The sequence below is a fragment of the Scardinius erythrophthalmus genome (genome assembly GCF_964197995.2).
Source record: "Scardinius erythrophthalmus genome assembly, chromosome: 12".
Taxonomy (NCBI): Eukaryota; Metazoa; Chordata; class Actinopteri; order Cypriniformes; family Leuciscidae; genus Scardinius; species Scardinius erythrophthalmus.
Window position 1 is genome coordinate 18,924,759 of NC_138232.1, and position 18,648 is coordinate 18,943,406.

The window sequence follows — 18,648 nt, forward strand, 5'->3', positions numbered from 1 at the left end:
TCCTCCAGGTATTTAAAGTGTACTTTTTCTATTTGGAATTTTCAGTGTGAACACACTCCTCGCACTATTTATACTAGAAAACATCATAGAATAGTGCATAATCACACAAATTGGGACGCACCTCTTGATTAGCTGTTTCATGTGTGTTTAATTAGGACTGGAGCTAAACTCTGCAGGACACTGGCCCTCCAGGAGCAGGGTTGGACACCCCTGGCCTATATAATCCTGTTTATACCAGGAGAGCTTGCCAGAATGGACAAGTTGTCATTGTCGACTTGTTTGCAGCACCAAAACATTCACTGAATGAATAAAAAAAAATGGTTCATTTCCATTTGTATATCTACAGGTCGTTAGAGCTAGAATTTTGGTTTGGTAAGATTACATTTATATGCGAGCACTATCCCACTAGTGTGGGTGATCATCTCTTGAGTGACTGGTTGCATCCGAAATCGCAAACTTCTCTACTACTGTATATAGTAGGCGAAAAACAGTGTGACAAAAGAAGTATGTCTGAATTCACAGTGCTCATAAAAGAGTAGGCAAAAGGTACCCAGATGACCTACTACTTCCGGCAAGATTCTGAAGTGTGTATACGACGGACTCTTTACTATCCCATGAGGCCACGGGAGAGGATTTGTGAATGGCAGTGAAGCAACGCAACTGACACAGGTATGTCACATGATAATGACAACATGGCGAATCTAGTACATACAGATTACATTCATACTATATAGAAGGTTCTATTTTAGCGATTGAGAAGAAATTACTTATTCAAAATATCTACTCAAGAGAGTATGCGATTTCAGAAGGAGCCACTGTCTGTATGTGTGAGTGTGAGCTTCAATGAAGGCAGCACATTCATTTAGAATGCTGATTAAACTGATTGGAACTACCTATGCATTAACCAGTTTTAACTCATGCATTTCAGCCAGTCAGAATCCAGTATTCAGTCAGACCATTGTAAAATACTGTATGTATTTAATTATTTAAATTTCATACACAAATACATGAGCAGTTAAATGCTCCTTTTCTGTTCCTTTGCAGCTCCTAGTTTGCAAAACCGTGATGGGCATCAACAAACACGAATAATCGCATGACCTAACCATTTACTAGTTACTTACTTTGAAGCATGGTACTAAGACTTAAGAGAATTCAGTTAAACTGACACAAATCCATAAAACAAACATAAATATATTTTGACAAAGCATCTTCATTTCTCTTTCAATAAATAATAAGTTAGAACTAGATGTCAAGAAGGAAGAAATAAGAGCAAATAGAGTGAAAGTGAGAGAAATATGAATGTGTGAGATGAGATAAAATAAACATTCTGTTTTTATTCAGACAAATAGAGTCAGAAAGTGTAAAGCCCTACAGAGAAGCGGCATTAACAATTCATAAAGGTTAAAATAACTGTTTATTCCGAAGATTTCGATGAAGGATGCAAAGAAACTCCCTGCTGTATTGCCATCTGAAGCAATTAAATCACAAACACTAAGTAAAGCATACACACTTATGAGCCACTTACACTCACTCATGATCTTTAACACACATACGCGCACACACATTACCGTGAACCATAAAATCAAGTTGCTGTTGCTTTAAATGAGCTGTTATGACTGTACAAAGATTCAAAGTTTAATTTTAAATACGAGCATGTTTTGTGTGGTAACCAGCTTTTGAAAATGTTCTCCCTCTCTCATACACAATCAATAAATCATAAAAAACACAAGCTACAAGCTTAAACACACAATCATAGGACACGAACACAGATAATTAATTACCACAAATATATTATTCATACATACACACACAAACAACACACACAGATACACACTTTCAAAGTATTTTCATGAATTTTTCATTGTGCACAGAAAAAGGACAGCTGTGCGGTTATGTGTACCTTTCCATCATCACAGCCTGCTATTGGATAAAAATGAGCAGTGTATTTCCAGAATATCCTTTCTGGTTTGCAGTGTCTTCCAAAGATATTCAAACCCTTAATCAATGCTCTAATTGTACTATTCTAAATCCAATGTATTCCATCATGCGTTTTATTTAAAAGCACAGAAATGGTATTATTTGAATAATAAAAAATACAAAAAATATGCAAATAAATGAATAGTATGTTTGACATATGTGAGACTTGTGTTCTATTTACATCACATCTAAACATCTAAAACACTTGCTGTGTCATCTAACCATAAAAATCTTACATCATTCCAAGATCAAGATTTTGCAAACTCTATACTCCCATACAGACAAATGTAAAAAAAAAAAAACACTTGCATACTTGCAGATAATATAATTAAGTGCACTTACAAAAGAGTGATTTTTTTAACCTAACCTAATAAGTACTCTTTTAAAGAGTGCAGAATGCAATAATGTCAAATTAGATGCTTTGACATTTTAAGTAATTGTTTCAATACTATTTTGTCATGATTTAAAGGACACTTATTTTTGACTAATATACAAAAGAACATGTAAAGTACTTGATTATAAGTTTAACTTTAGTGTGTTAATATTACATTTAAAGTTATCCTAAATGTCCTAAATTCAGCTTCATTAATACAAATGTGTAATTACAAATACAATTAAAATTACATGAAAAGTTTCAATAGAAATTGCATTAATGTAATTTTAGTTTACACAAATTCTTGTCAGTAAATAAAGCAGACAATAGACATAATTCTGAAATGACAAATAAAGATGTACTTTCTGTCGTAAGTTAACTGCATTTAATATAAAGTTAAACTATAATTCATGTTCATTTATTTGCAGTGCAATTAAGTGTTTGAAAACATTACATTCATTTCACACTTAAATTTGTTAGTTTAAAGTATATTAGTATGCTAATGTGTATTTAGTTTTCACAAGGGTGAGTGGTGACCCTTCACAAAACCTGAACCCTTTCCTAGATGTGTTGGACACAAATGCTCGAATATTGTTTTGAACTTTTTCGTATTAACTTCTTCAACTGCTCTTTGTTTTTTTCATTTTTTTTTTTTTTTTCATTTGGCCTACAGGTTCACAACTTGAATAATAATCCATGTGTGTTTTTATCCAGAAAATATCATTTATTTAAGTTATACACAGGTAGCAGCCAATAGTAAGGCCATTGTGTCCTATTAAGAACATTTAATTCGGTGACACAAATAGTGCATGCCATTTTAAAATAATTCAATATGTGTTTCAGTGCTTTAAAATACACGCATCACAGAGAACATAATAACATAAATTCATTAAAATAATAGAATTGATTATGGGCCTGAATGCTTTTCTAAGAAAGCTTTTCATGGATTTGTTTTTCTATCTGTTTCTGTTTGTTATACTGCTATTTGAAACATAGATGTGGCCCTTACCTTATGAGGAACAGAAGGTCCACCGCCGAAGGGTGCCAAGCTGGCAGGAGGATCAGTGATGTAGGTTTTTTTCGGGGGAGCGGGCTGGTACCCTTGGGTGGGTAGAGGAGGGGCATGGTGACTTGGTTCAGCTCTCCATGTGTTCTGACCTCCATAACCAGGAGCTCCGCCATAGTGCTGGTCATGGTAGCCTCCAGATGGAGCAGGACAGAATCCCGGCTGAGGAGGCCCGTATGCAAAGTCAGGGCCTCTGGGTTGAGCCGGCATGTACTGTACCTGGGCTGGACCACGGACCGGCTGCTGCTGGGGTCCAGGCTGTGCGGCCCTGACCTGAACATTGAAGGTTGGCTGGCTCGGAGTAGAGGCGGTGGTGTAGGATGCTGGGACAGGCTGGGGCCCAGGCTGGTATTGGGGGCGTGGAGAAGATGAAGCTGGAGGAGGGATAGTCGGAGGGGCCTGTGGTTTCGGGGTGGATTTTTTAGTGGCGGTTAGAGGGGGCTGGGTTGGGATGACCATGCGACGATAGCCTGTAACAGGGGCGTTGGAGCCTGACGCAGCTGGGCTGGCAGAATTCTATAAGAAATAAACGGATAAATTGACAACCTTTTTTAAGTTTTTTAAAATATATATTTTTAAATAAATAAAAAAATACATTAGCAGTTTATCAACATACGTTTAATGATGACTTGACAAACTTTTTGAATGTTTTTAAATTAATTAATAAATTTAAAAGTTTGTTTTATAGGCCTGACCAAGGTGGAAGAATTTCCCACAATGCAAGGATTGCACACTCACTCACTCACTCACCCACCCACTCATTCACTCAAATACCCAGCCACTCACTCACTCACCTACTCACTAACTCAAACACCCACCCACCCTCTCACGCACTAACTCTCTCACACACTCATTCACCCACCCACCCACCCACTCACTCACTCACTCTCTCACACACTCACTCACTCAACTACCCACTCACTCATTCATTCACCCACCTACTCACTCACTCACTCACTCACTCACTCACTCACTCACTCACTCACTCACCCACCCACTCACCCACTCTTTCACACACTCACTCGCCCACCCACCCACTCACTCTCTCACAAACAAACTCACTCACTCACTCAACTACCCACTCACTCATTCATTTACCCACCTACTCACTCACTCAACCACCCACTCACTCTCTCACGCACTCACTCACTCACTCACCCACCCACCTACTCACCCACTCTCTCGCCCACCCACTCACTGAGAACAAACAAACTCACTCACTCAACTACCCACTCACTCATTCATTCAACCACCCACCTACTCACTCACTCATTCACTCACTCACTCACCCACCCACCCACCCACTCTCTCACGCACTCACCCACCCACCCACTCTCTCACGCACTCACCCACCCACCCACTCACTCACTCACTCACTCACTCACTCACTCACTCACTCACTCACTCACTCACTCACTCACTCACTCACTCACTCACTCACTCACTCACTCACTCACTCACTCACTCACTCACTCACTCACGTACTCACTCGCCCACCCACGGGTGGACATCAAGTTATGCAACAGCACAAACCACTGAACTACTGTCATCACAGCTTGGCAACTGGCTGGTCGTTAACTAATGGTCGTTAATGATGGGACAGACATGTTACAATGAGAGGTGGTCCTAGTGAACATCAGAGGGCGTAGAACATTCAAGCACCACAATTTAACCATCCCGCATCTCACAGCGCAAGTACAGTAATTATGCAGCCTGTCTACTACAGATCGATCCACAGGGCAAGTGCAACAACCATCAGTTGGTCGTGCCCAGACCATATCCACTCATAAACTATGGCTAATAAAGCTTTGAGATTTAGAGTCAAGAGTAGGGAATAAATTATTTTGTTAGACTGGACAGAGAGAAGTGATGGGCAGTCTGACGAGTGTAGAGACAATTGTGCTGATGCTAGCGGGCTGCATGGGACGGAGTCTAAATCAGAAAGATTTGTGTCCCTGGATTCCTGGGTGCTTTGGCTCTGTAGCTCTCCACAGAGAAGTCTATTCAACGTCCAACAATGGCCGTGTCACAGAGCCTGAGGACAGGCTTGATTTCTCTAGATGTAAAAAGATTATTGAAAATGAAAATAAGCACAGACCCAGTGACAACCATCAAAGATCAAAATAAATCCTAGCTGTAGAGCATTTGGTGCTTTGTCTGATTGAATTAAAAGACCAAAGAGATACTTCCATTCTATAATATTTGGCTGATTTTATTCATCTATAGAAGGTTGTTCTGTCATAACTAACCAGCTAAATGAAGACCAAAGAGACTCTAATTTCATGATGAAACGTTCAGTAATACACTTCATGATAGCACATCATTGCCTCAAGCAGAATTGCACGTTTTAAACACGCCTGTGAAGTGAATGTGCCTATAAAAATGTTTTAATCTTGTGGTGATGCCCATCTCTTCATGAATTCAGAGAGGAAGTGTTTGGTTGTGTAGGGAAAGGCACTGTTGCATCATGTACTTTAGATGGGTTTCATGGTTAAGGTGGTTTGCTGGGTAAGTGGGTCAGAAAGACATTTTTTATCCCAGGAATCTATGGTTAAAACCAACTGGTTCTATAAACGTGGTGACAGATTCTGTCACCTACTGTTAAATGGAAAAAAAGTCAAACTAAAATGTGCGCAATTTCTTCAGAAAACGTTTTTAATGTTAAAATGTGTTTTTGCTTTAAAACACCTTTTAACTGTAACTTGGAATACAAATGGCAAATGTATATATAGTAGTATATTATACAGATCTTGTAATTCATATTCTAAATAATATTCTTTCACAATTTAAACATTTATAAGAATTATTTGTTGTAAAATACACTATCTTAGTAAAAAGTTAAAACTGAAGTTGAAAATCAAATTAATCATTCAAATTGACAAAGCATGGCAACCAATAGTAAGTTATTATTATTAATCAACTGTTATTTAGTGTGACCTTGAATGAAATGAGAGTGAAGATAAAATATAGTAATTTTATTTTTGAAAAAATGCTTAACACCATATTTTGCCAGCTTCAATAATCAGAGGTTATATACCTGATTTCTTGTACAACGTATTCAATTGGCTGATAACATACTTTATTGCAGTCTGTGCATATACTGTATAGCTAACGAGGGCAGAAGTAAATGACTCCTCCAAGGTGACTGTGCCAGTTACAATTACATATTAGAAAAATCAAAGTCTAATAGTCTGTTTCAAATAGATCACCAGTGTTAAATTCTCTATTATTGACCTACAAACCAGCTGTCATTAACCTATGCTTTTCTTTTTAGGTTACTGCCTTAAGTCAGAGAATGAGAAATCAATTACTGTCTCCATCACATGATGAGGAGAATGAAACTACATGCCTGAGGCAGAGGCTTGTTCTTTAAAGACATAAATACGGCCTGTTATTACTGCTCAAAACACTCTTGCATAGTCAGGAGTTTGTTTTCTTATTTTATCTCAAGAATAATACCTCAGGCTTCATGACACAAAAATCAGATAGACCCGAAAAAGGCCCCATGAAATATTTCACACTCTTAACTACCATTTTGCGTCTCAGTGATTAGGGCCGATGTATCTGTCTGCATGCAAATGTAAAATACCCTAAACGTGCCCTTCAGGAAGTGAAATTACTCAATTTAAATGTTTCATGCTATTTTAAATACTTGATATTATTAATTTATCTATAAAGACCTTAAACCCTAACATTTACTTAGCAGAGGGCTGGAAATGCAAATAGGACCCTAAAAATAATTATATTGTCATGGCAAATTATACACCCATTAGATTAGAGGAGAGGAAATCACTCCTTTATTTGAGGGTGAAATCATGGGTAGGAGAAGATTGCTATGAAATGGCACATCACAGATTTCCCTGTGCAAACAAATTAAGAAAGTTCTGTTTTATGGAAGTCTTAAACTATGTCAGTGAAACCATGGAAGTAGGCACATCTGTTCACAACTTCTGAGAGATACGAATTGTGTGTTAAAATTAATACAGTGACATGGTTGTAGCTGCGTTGTATTGGAAGGATCCATGACCACAAGATTTTTAGTCAAACAGTGAAAGTCAATGGGGTCAATGGACCCATTGACATTCATACTTTCATTTCAAACTAGGGGTGTCAAAATATAATGCTACTGACGATAACTGCGATAAATTAAATAGTGATATTGTGTAAAATGCTGCACATAGAGTAATATTGTAAATAATCCAGCACCATCTGGTTGACACTCCAATACAGTAGGTGGCGGTATTGCAACATAATGCTGGTTTCAATCATAAAGCATAAAAAAATAAAATGATGACGCAGCGTGTAGCTACTACTGCCGGTCAAAACGTCAGAGGACATGACAAGTGAAGGTGAGACATTCTACCTGCACTTGAAAAAAAGTTTTGGGGGTTCTGTAAAAGAAACAAAAACAAGATAAGGTGTTTGACACATGTCTGCAGGAAGTGCAGATCAAGCTCTTTTGTATAGTTACATTTACAAACACTCTCTCCGCCTCCTCTATTTTTTATTTTTGAGTGTGATCCGTTGGCCAAAGAAAACACAAAAACGTAAGATTTAAGAAATTGACTGATATATACTTTTTTTTTTCTAAAGATATTCCAATACTATCGTAATTGTGAATTCATTTAGCCATTATAAATGTGTGGAAAAAATCTTATATTATTACAGCCCTATTACAAATGAAAACCAGATGAAACATTATTCACAATATATTAAAGGGATACTTCACCGATTAGCATTAAGCTTTGTTTCAGTAGAAACCCGGTAGTATTTTCGAATTACCATGCTTCCTTCCCTCATGTCCCCCTGAGACGAGAGATTTCTGTATTGTGTGTCTGGAAAAAAACCCTCTGATGACGCAAAAATCCTCATTTTGCGTCATCGGAGGCTTTTTTGGCCAAAGGCTAGAGACTACAGCCAGTAGTAGGAGCTAGTTCCACATGTTTTCAACCTGCCCATAGGGGGTGGGATCTCACGAGAAAATGGCGACTTTTCAGTTTCGAGTCAACTAGTAGCCTAGTTGTATAATTTCTTCTGATACTGCCCTCTGTAACCGGTAAGCGTGGCTTGGGAGTGGCCTCGTAGGGCAGCGAAGCAAGTGTATTGTTTCTTTCATCCACATGAGCCAAAAAAAAAAAAAAAGTCTAGAAGTCACCAACTTCTACAATAATTTCACATTTCTACTACATAAATGACCCAATTTAAATACAAATTCATCTTTCCAGCAGTGAAACATTCCTTTAAATATATATATATATATATATATATATATATATATATATATATATAAATCAGGGGCATGTGGCCTATATAAACTGCAAGCTGTGAATGCTTCGTGGACTCACTAATTAGTATTAACACTATAAATTACTATAAATTTCCTTGTTGAGGTGTGCAATAAAGCTTACATGATAACATTTTAATTCAAGGCACTGATGTTTGCCTACAGAACAGCTATTGGCTCTGCACCCCTATACCTAACTCACTACTTCAGACCTATGTGCCCTCCAGAAACTTGCGTTCTGCAAGTGAATGGAGCCTTGTGTTGCCACGCTCTGTTGTTATGTATCGTCATAATTTTTTCAAATTCTAATTGGTTTGCTGGGAAATGGGGGATTTCATATGCAGGGAAAGCAGTCCGTGAATCACTCGCCCAAGAGGAAAAATGTGCTGTTCCTGCCAGATCTCGATCAACGAAAATCACATTGTATTTGATACAGAACTAACTAGACTAAATCTAATGAAAACATAAGTCATAAATGAAACAATTTTCATAGTATTTAATCTTCTCGATTTTAGGAAAAATTATAAACTATTAAAGACAGACCTTATTACCTTATTGTAAGTAGACTTATAGGCCCTGTTTACACCTGGTATTAAGATGTGTTTTGGTCGATCGGATCACAAGTGAACGATGCTAAATACAGGTGTAAATGGGGTCTAAAATGTTTTGAGCTTTGAGCCACTTCCAGAGGTAGTTGAAAACGCATTCGACAGGATTGCTTTCTTAGTGTAAACGCTCATGTGATCAAACAGTCGCAAAAGACCGCCTATTCTCCGCCTACTGAACTAACCTTATGGGAAGTGTGCTAGACAGACGGGGATTTAAACTATGTCAGCTAAAGACCCAAGTTTGGTTTGAAGACAAAAAACGTACCAAGCACAATGTTCTCTCACCATTCCTGATTTCTAACTTGTGGCTGCAGAGCAGAAACTAAAGCTGCTGCTCTCCGTCGTTGTTTTTCCGTCGTTTGCGGGCGCGTACATATGTAAATTGCACAAGCTTATTTTATCCATTAGATCAAAATATCTGAAAAAATCCATACATTTACCCTCCCCTCGAAGAAAATCAGGCCAGAAGTGGTTGAAAGTGGACAAAAGAGATGGATTAAAACACCAGGTGTAAACAGGTATGTGTCTCCCTTATCTACTTGTGATCCGATTGACCAAAACGCATCTTAACACCAGGTGGAAACAGAGCCTTACTGTAACTGTCCAAGGTTGTTAATTGATAGGCTATGCGTTTGTTAAAGTCATTTCAACTTGTTTTTTAAAGAATCCATATATGTTATTTATAATAGGCTACTATTTATTATATTATTATTCTTTTTTTAATGAAAAAAATACTTCCAGTATACATTTAATTGACACCTGCCATGGTGTTTCTTATTTGTTGTCTCTGATTTAGATCTGAGTGTGGCATACTGTTTAAAGGTGCAGTTTGTAATTTCTGTTTAGCTGTGTATATACCCATCCAAAGTATCTGCATTGGGCGGATTTCTTTTACGATGCACCACCCAGCCACTGATATTTTATACATATATATCATATCTATATCTAATCTATTTATCGTGTGTGTGTGTGTGTGAAAAAAACTAAGTTTTGGAACAGCATATGGGTGAGAAAATGATGAACTATCCCTTGAACTAAAACTTAAACGCCAGGATCTAAAGGCAGATCTAAAGCATATGCTACTAACTAAAGATTAACATTACCAACAAGATGTACATTAAAATCTTAAGAGCAGTGCATATGACCAACTGTTGTAACTCAACCTTATCGTATGACCATTTAGATATGCACACATCACACACATTCACACACAAATCAGCTCTGTAGTGAATTAAACCAAATCAAAGTGTGAAGTGAACCAGTAGTCCAGTAGCTTCTCTGAACAGTCACTTACTTAATAAACTTACTTTTCCCCTAAAACTCATGATTCAGAATGACTTTTACAAACAACTTGAGTGTGAAATTTCTCTGTAACTCCAAGGAAAGGCTTTTTGACACATTAGAATAGATTAGGAGCGAGCGTGCAGGGCTTGAGGGCCTGGGTAAATCTGTTAACTTTGCATTTCAAACCGAAAGGGCGTATGGGGGGACTTGCAATTGTACAATTCAGAGGGGAAAACCCTAGCGCTACAAAAAGAGAAGTTCCTCTCTCCACCTTTTTGTTCTGTACACATGCTGTGTCTGAACAAATGGGAGAGACGTCTCCCTTCGGCCTCCCGGACTGCGGGTCAGGCAGGATCAAAGTGCGAAGGAAGTCTCTCAGTAAGAGAAGGTCTGCGTTGCCCGCCCTTGTTACAGTATGTTCGGTCAGCTTTGCTCATCCATGTCACAGTCAAAGTTGTCGATACGTAGTAAGTGTCGTCTCTTTAGGGGCTCCGATGCACTCGCACAATGAAAAGCAGGCAATGAAAAGCAGTATTGCGACCATCTCCTTCCACACACATTAAAAAACAATCTCTACTCTCTACACTCAAGCAGTTTGAGCATCCGTTTTAGAAAATTGGTTGATAAGTTATATTAAACAGGACTCAAGACGTTCCACAGACAAAGGCCTCGTGCTGTTTTGAACTCTTGTCCAATTGAATATAAAATACATTGGGTGAAAAAGTGAACATTCCTTCAATAATCAAATGTCAAGCTCTGAAAACCATGTGAGACAAAAGAATCCACTTAGGTAATATTAGTTTCCCTTTGAGTCTGAGCGGAAATGGACTCTCTGCAGAACTAGAACAGTTTCATAACCACTGGGCACACACACATACACAATCTTAAACTGATTATCCCTAACAACCTGACAGTCTTTAAGGTCAAGTAAATGTCTTAAACTGTGTTCTTTTATTGGGGAAAGGTCATAAGTGGTTTAAGCAGAACCTGATCGTTACATATGGAGTGTGTTTAGATGCTTACATCTTCCTTACACTTTCATAATTGCTCTGTAAAGAATATCCTGTTAAATGTATGGTAAAAATAAAACCAAGCTGTGGTTGCCAGAAATTTACTGTAAAAACTATGGTCACAATGTTTCCACTATTACGGGATGGCATATTGGTGCCTGTGTATTTTACAACCTATATTTCATTAAGATACATGATAAGTATTAGAAATCTACTTGAACTACTAAAATCTAGTTTGTACATTAAAAATGTACTGATAAAAATAATAATACAGGTGGTACAATAGAAAGCTACATGATGAATCAGAGAAAGTGGCATGTCCATAAAACACCCTAATGTACTGTACGCTACCATTAACAGAAATGAAACAAAATTATTTATATAAAACATAATCATATGTGATGTGTCATGCATGTCCTTGTACTGTTTTTACTTGTAAAAATCATACATTTGACTGTATTTTACTGTAAATGTACATACAGTTGGTGCTCAACCAGAATGATAATTTTACCGCCGCCGCTATTATGTAGCAGATAAATTCAAGTGAAACACTGTAGTTAAACAAATTCATAATCACAATACTGAAATTACAGTACAAATTTAGAACTGAAACAAATGTAGGCTTCTGTTATTGCATCAAATTTAAGCTAAATTTCAATCCGTTATGTGGCTTATACTTCATGTTATTTTAATTTGTTAGTAGACTTATTAACTGAAACATAACACTGAAATAAATTAAACTAAACTAAACTAAGCTAAGATTGTAAAATTAAAACATTGTCAGGACTTGCTAACCGATTTTAGTCGGCAGCATTTGTGTTTTTGCTTTCTTTATTATATTAAGAATTAAATAGGCTTACAGTAGGTTGTTAAGATTGGCATAATTTTCTTTAATAGATAATGAAAACATTTCAACATAAAACAATGTTAAACAGTTTGGAATTTTCACCATATATGGTAAATGAAACTTACCGTTAAATAATATGTTTTTTTAACTCTAGCATTTTTTTTTTTGTTACAGAATTTTTCTATAAAAGCCAGTAAAGTGATTTTTTGTTGTGCCCAAACATGAAAAGAGTTCTGAATCTGTCGTCATCTTGATTCTCAAACATTGTGCCTTCTCTTAATCAGATAAGTCAAGTGAAGGTTTACCAGGAGGCTGTAATTGTGACTGAAGCAAGCACGATATCAATCACAAAACTGTCCATCAAAGACACTGTTCTCAGAAAAACTTTCATTTACACGATTTGAGTGGGAGTTTGTTTTTTGAAATTCCACATAGGTGGCTTTCATCTCTCCCCTTCTGTTTCTTTATGAGCTTTCGTTCCTCGCCTAATCATGTTCTTCAATAGTTTCACAGAAACTAGACAGAAAAAAGTTATTCTTCAGAGGGTTTATGCGTGACCATGATACCAAGACATCAAAGATGTCAAAGCAAAGCAACGAGGAGTATTGCATTTGAATATGGTACACATTTATCCACAAAGCATGACTTCAGGGAAATATTACTAATACTACAACTAATAATACTGATAATATCACCACTGACTGCTGAAACTCATGATTCGAGAACATCTGTAATGTATGAGAATGTATTATTCATTGAGCACTATTTTGAACTCCCCAGTTTAATGATAACAGCCATGAGTATCACCACATTGAGTCAAGTCTTGATTCATGCATCTCTTTTTGAACAGTCCCTCAGGGCCCATAATGTCTATCATGTCAATCTCATGTGGTAATTCACCCATTAAATACGCAACGCACAAAAAAATATTAGAAAACCTGTCCGCATGATGTTTCTTATCCACTTAGAACATGCTAGATGGCTTATTGCATTCATATTCACTTAAATCATTTTCATAATCAATATTTTTTATCTTGTTTTATTTTTCCTTGATAAAAATAAATAAATCTCATGTGGTAATTCACCCATTAAATACACAACGCACAAGAAAATATCAGACAACCTGTCCGCATGATGTTTCTTATCCACTTAGAACATGCTAGATGGCTTACTGCATTCATATTCACTTAAATAATTTTCATAATCAATATTTTTGTCTTGTTTTATTTTTCCTTGATAAAAATAAATACAGAAGGAAAACGTTTTAAAGGGGTCATGAACTGGCTTTTTAAAAAATGTTATATTGTTGTCTGAGGTCAACTTATGACATTCGCTTGGTTTTTACATTCAAAAACATCGAAATGAATAAGTAATAGGCCATTTTCTACCCTGGTTTTGAGCCTAGCTCCTGAAACGCTCGGTTTGTATTGGCATGCAGCATTGAAGACTTGGAAGTAAATGGCCACTGCTATGATTGGTTAACAGTTTTGCATATTATAATGAGTTTCATGTAATGCAAACCGATGGGCGGGGCTAAACAGGCAGTGTTAAAGTAGGCGGTGATCTTCTTCTGCGGAGGCGGTGTTTGATACCCTTTGACGTCACAGATCCCCACTTTGAAAAACCTGTCGTTTGCTGTGCCTGGTGTCAATAAAAGCTTTTACTGGACTAACAAGGAAGTTTTCAGTTTCTGAAACTTACAGGACCTTACATCATCATTTTATTGTAAAACAGGTTTATGCTAATAAAAGAGCTAAATAATAATAATAATAATATTAATAATATTAAACAAGGATAAAAATAAAAATATATATTTTTACTGGAAAACAAAGCTAAAAAAAATTGCCGAAGAATTCATTTAATACTAACAGGATAAAAAAAAGAGAAATTCTCAGAAATATTTTCTTCTATGAAATAAATGGACCTTTAGATAATTTTACTCGAAAACAAGACATAAATGATTGAATAACTGATTTCTTGCCGATTCATGTTTCAAATACTCCTGGCTATTGCTGACGTATGGATGCACACTCTTGATACCTAGTCCGAGAGGTCATGTCCGGGTCAAACATGTTTCTCACTAAGTCATCAGATTTTGCGGTGGCCAATCAGTGCTCTCACTTCTCTGCGGGAGGAGGAGGTTGAGTCCTTGCTAATGTTTGGTGACAGAGCTTTTGAGAGTGAGCTGTTTAGCGGTGTTACTCAGAGGGCAAACATTGTAATGTAAAAAGGCAGGTCCCAATGACGGCTTCAGCATCTCCGACCAACAGCCGGGCTACGCGATTGGTCGGATGTGTGTAAAACAGACACACGAGCGATAGTATGCAGTTTATTAGACTAACGCACAGTGACTGGCTACATGGAGTGCCAGCGGGCACGCTCCTTTCTCCACAGTTGGCTGCTTCTGTCAAAACTCTGAACCTGCTACCATGTTGACCTTAAGGTCAATGACTGCCACAGGCAGTTGGGCACTGCATTCCCACTGGCCCCCTCCTACACTTTTATCCCTATCTCTGTATCCCACTGCGTTTTTTTTCTTGTCTCCTTCAATCTCCTTCATCTTGCTGGCTGCAGCCTGTTCAGTCTTAGAGGGAACGTTCAACACAAAAAAGGTGCAAATGGTTTAAAACTCCATGACTCCAGTTAATTAAAGGAAATGTTCAGGCAAAAATGAAAATTCTATCATTGTCCACTCACCCTCATATTGTTTCAAAGGACACAAAGCTTTTTTTTTTGCCATGAAATGAAAGCGAATCGGAACAGGAGCTGTCAAGTTCCCAAAAAAAAGGTAGAAATGCACCATAAAAATAGTTCATTATGACTCATGCACTCTGTTCCAAGTCTTCAGAAGCCATGCGTTAGCTTTATGTAAGGAGCAGACAAAAATATAAGTTGTTGTTCACTGAAACTTCCGTACAAGATGAACATAAGAACTTCTTGGCTTGCATACTGGTGGTAACAGTGCAGTTGATGAGGAAGAAGGCAGCAATATTTTCAGTAAATAACAACTTTAGTTTGTTCGTCACAGGAAATTTCAATATGTTCCTCGCACAAAGCTACCTTACAGCAGCAGAAGACTAAAGAAGACTATTGCGTATGGATAACTTTCTGTTTTATTATGTGTGCGAAATTAAAGCCATAACTCCTCCTCTTGTCACCTGTCAGATATTGATTATTGATCGTGTCTCTTCTGTCTGTGATGTTTTATGATGAATACTGGAATAATGAGCAGGAAATGTTTTTTAACAGCTTTGTAATCAGACACTAATGATGCTCATCTGAGTATCAAATAACAATTTTCAATAATAACACCAAATTATGTTGTTGTTTTTTAAATAACGTTGTCTTTTACTCTCTAACAATCTAAATTACTAATGTTGCTCTATGAATACATTAAAGAAATGCTCTGTGTCTAAATATGATGGTTATGGATAGAATGCAAATGACTCAACCGTATGAGAGGAACATTATTCATTAATTTTCTTATTTCCTCTTTCTATCAATATATCTGTCATGTGGCGGTGTTGATTATTATTATTATTTATCTAAACAACGTTATCACTCAAAAAACATATATTTAGCAATTTTTGTGTAGCAGCTGAGCAGTAATGTGAAATATGTATCGTCTTCCTTAGCAGGAGACGGACAACAGGATTATGTCTCAGAGTGGCAACTAAGCTGACAATAGCTTTAACAGCCGCACACCTCCTCCTTTCTATTTACAGGAGAGATAAGAGGAAATTGGGAGAATAAAAGAATGAAAGGCAGGCGACGACTGTTCTTCTATGACCTTCTATACATTTGGAATAGCATGCTGTCTGCAGAGCAGAGAATGCTACGGTACATTTAAACATGGTTAACTGATGCACAACGTGTCCATAAATTATTTTTTATCAAGATTTTTGTGGAAATTGTACAGTCAAACCAAAATTTATTAAGACACCTTGCTATCCTAACTTACATAAATTAACTATAGTGTCCTGCACCAACTAGTAAAAAAAAAGAATAATATATGGTGTCTGAATAATTTTTCATTTGACTGTACATGAATATTTAAAGGGAAAGTGTATATCTTAAGTGTCGTGACTTGTAACCGCTTCATTTAAAGCAGTTTTAATATTAAAGCATTATAATTAGTTAGCAGTAAATTCCCTTACCACATACCATGAAAAACTGTAATATATCAAATTTTATAGTAAAATGCAGTCAAATTTAAAGTTTTTTAGAAGTGAAGAAGAACAAGTAATCTTATAATTCACAGTGAAAAACCCAAATGCTCTCTAGGATGAGAATGTCCCTCCCCTGCAACCGAAAAATAAGTAACAAATCATGGTTTAGGGCTGTGAAAGAACTAAAACCTATTGTGTGTTTACAACAAAAAGGGACAAGTCCTTTGATATGTCCTGTCCAAACTTTCTGTTTAGCAATTTTATGATGCGCTTTTTTAAATCATAATTTTACATGTGCCAGTTCATTTTAAATGGTCTTTTGGAGTGAATGAATAAATAAATAAATAAATAAACTTGTTTTAAAGTTTAGCATTAAACATTATAGCATGTCACGCCACAGGACCTTTCAGAAGTATTTTGTTTTGACTACTTGTTTATGAAAAGGGTGGTTGATTATGATTTCACTTTTCTAACTTTAGTTAGTGTGTTTCTGTTTGAGCATAAAAAACATCTGTAAAGTTACAATGTTCAAAGTTCAAAGCAGATATTTTCTTTTAAAGAAATTGTTTTTTTAAAGACAACAAACGGCTGGTAGGGACTACACAACATTCCTCCCGGGTTAGTGACATCACTAACCCTAAAATTTACATAAACCCCACCCCCGGGAACACGATTTATGGATTATCAAGACACAATATGGTAATCAATTACTAAAAGATAACTACACATAAGCTACATAAATTCATCAACTAACCATTCAGAAACGTCCTGTTGCATTCTACATGTTGTCACCTCTTCTTGAGTCTCTCCATCACTGAATCCGGTTTGAACATAAAAGGCTAAAAGTTTTAGAAATTTTCAGTGCACATCTGTGTGAGTGCAAGCTGTTGAAGCTCCGCCCTCTGTGCCGGGAGCAGCAGCTCATTTGCATTTAAAGGAACAGACACAAAACGGTGCGTTTTTGGGGACATCAGAGATTTATTTTACATCTTGTGAAAAGGGCATTATACCACCCCTTTAAATTTTGAAGTGCCGCAATTGTGCAGAGCATGTGACATAGATTACGCAATCTAGCATGTGACATAGATTATCCAGTCATATGATACCTTCCAAAGGGCCAATCACATGTATTGCTCTTGAGACCAGCATTTACAATAAATAACATTAAAACATTTACGTCACTGTTCAAAAGAAGCAATGTTTTCTTGGGCAGGTAACATGCCCTCCGCCTGACCTCGAGGGGCCGCAGCACCCACACAGACATGTATTTGGACCCTGAGCATACTGGACAGTACGAGCAGTGTGAAGCCGCCAAGAGAGGCTCTTCTCACAGAGGCGGCAGGAAACACAGCAAGAAACAGAGCAGTGACAAATGACAAGTCATGATTTTACAGTCTCAGATCCAGTCCGTCAGTTCATGCCGCCTGGTAAATGAAGAGTCTTGACTTGAAGGTTTATGAGCAAGAGACAAAGAAGAGACAGTGAAGGGAAAGGATTTAATTGAATGGAGAGCTTGGAGTGGGCCGAAGTGTCAGCACTTTAATTGTTGTTACAGAGTGCTAGTGATGTAACCCGCTCTATAAACACAATATAGGGACTAGAACAGAGTGGACGCTCACCAGAGACTAATGCGACTGAAAAGAATATCGCTCAGCCTTGATGTAAGGACTCTCAATGATGTCCTATGCAGACGTGAGGTAATTATTCACAATACTGTGAGCACCGTGGTACATTGTTCTCTGAGGTAAAAAAAAAAGCTCTCTGTAGGAAATAATAGATTTCCGATCCTTTACAGCCCATGAGCCTTAACTCAGTAGTAAAGCACAATTAGAAACAAGAGACCAATAAAAAAGACCAGTAAAATGTTGAACATCTTCCTGACTGATATGCTGTAATTTAAAGGTCAGTGTTACTTTCTGAACAGGTTTCATTTCAGTGAAGCCAAAGTTAATGCCTCATCCAACCTTGGATTCTTCTTCATGGCTTGAGAATGTTGAATCAAAGTTTTTACGTTCATACACCTGAAAACC

At 37.1% G+C, this 18,648-nt stretch overlaps 1 protein-coding gene across 5 annotated transcripts in view; it reads right to left on the bottom strand.

Annotated features, from left to right (window-relative positions):
* lpp (LIM domain containing preferred translocation partner in lipoma) overlaps positions 1-18,648 on the bottom strand; it is a 200,350-nt gene that overhangs the window by 75,044 nt on the left and 106,658 nt on the right. For all 5 annotated transcript variants that reach the window (XM_081380119.1, XM_081380123.1, XM_081380120.1 and 2 more), the window contains one exon: positions 3,360-3,932. In XM_081380119.1, coding sequence (XP_081236245.1) covers positions 3,360-3,932 — 573 coding nt within the window. The remainder of the gene's footprint in view (positions 1-3,359; positions 3,933-18,648) is intronic.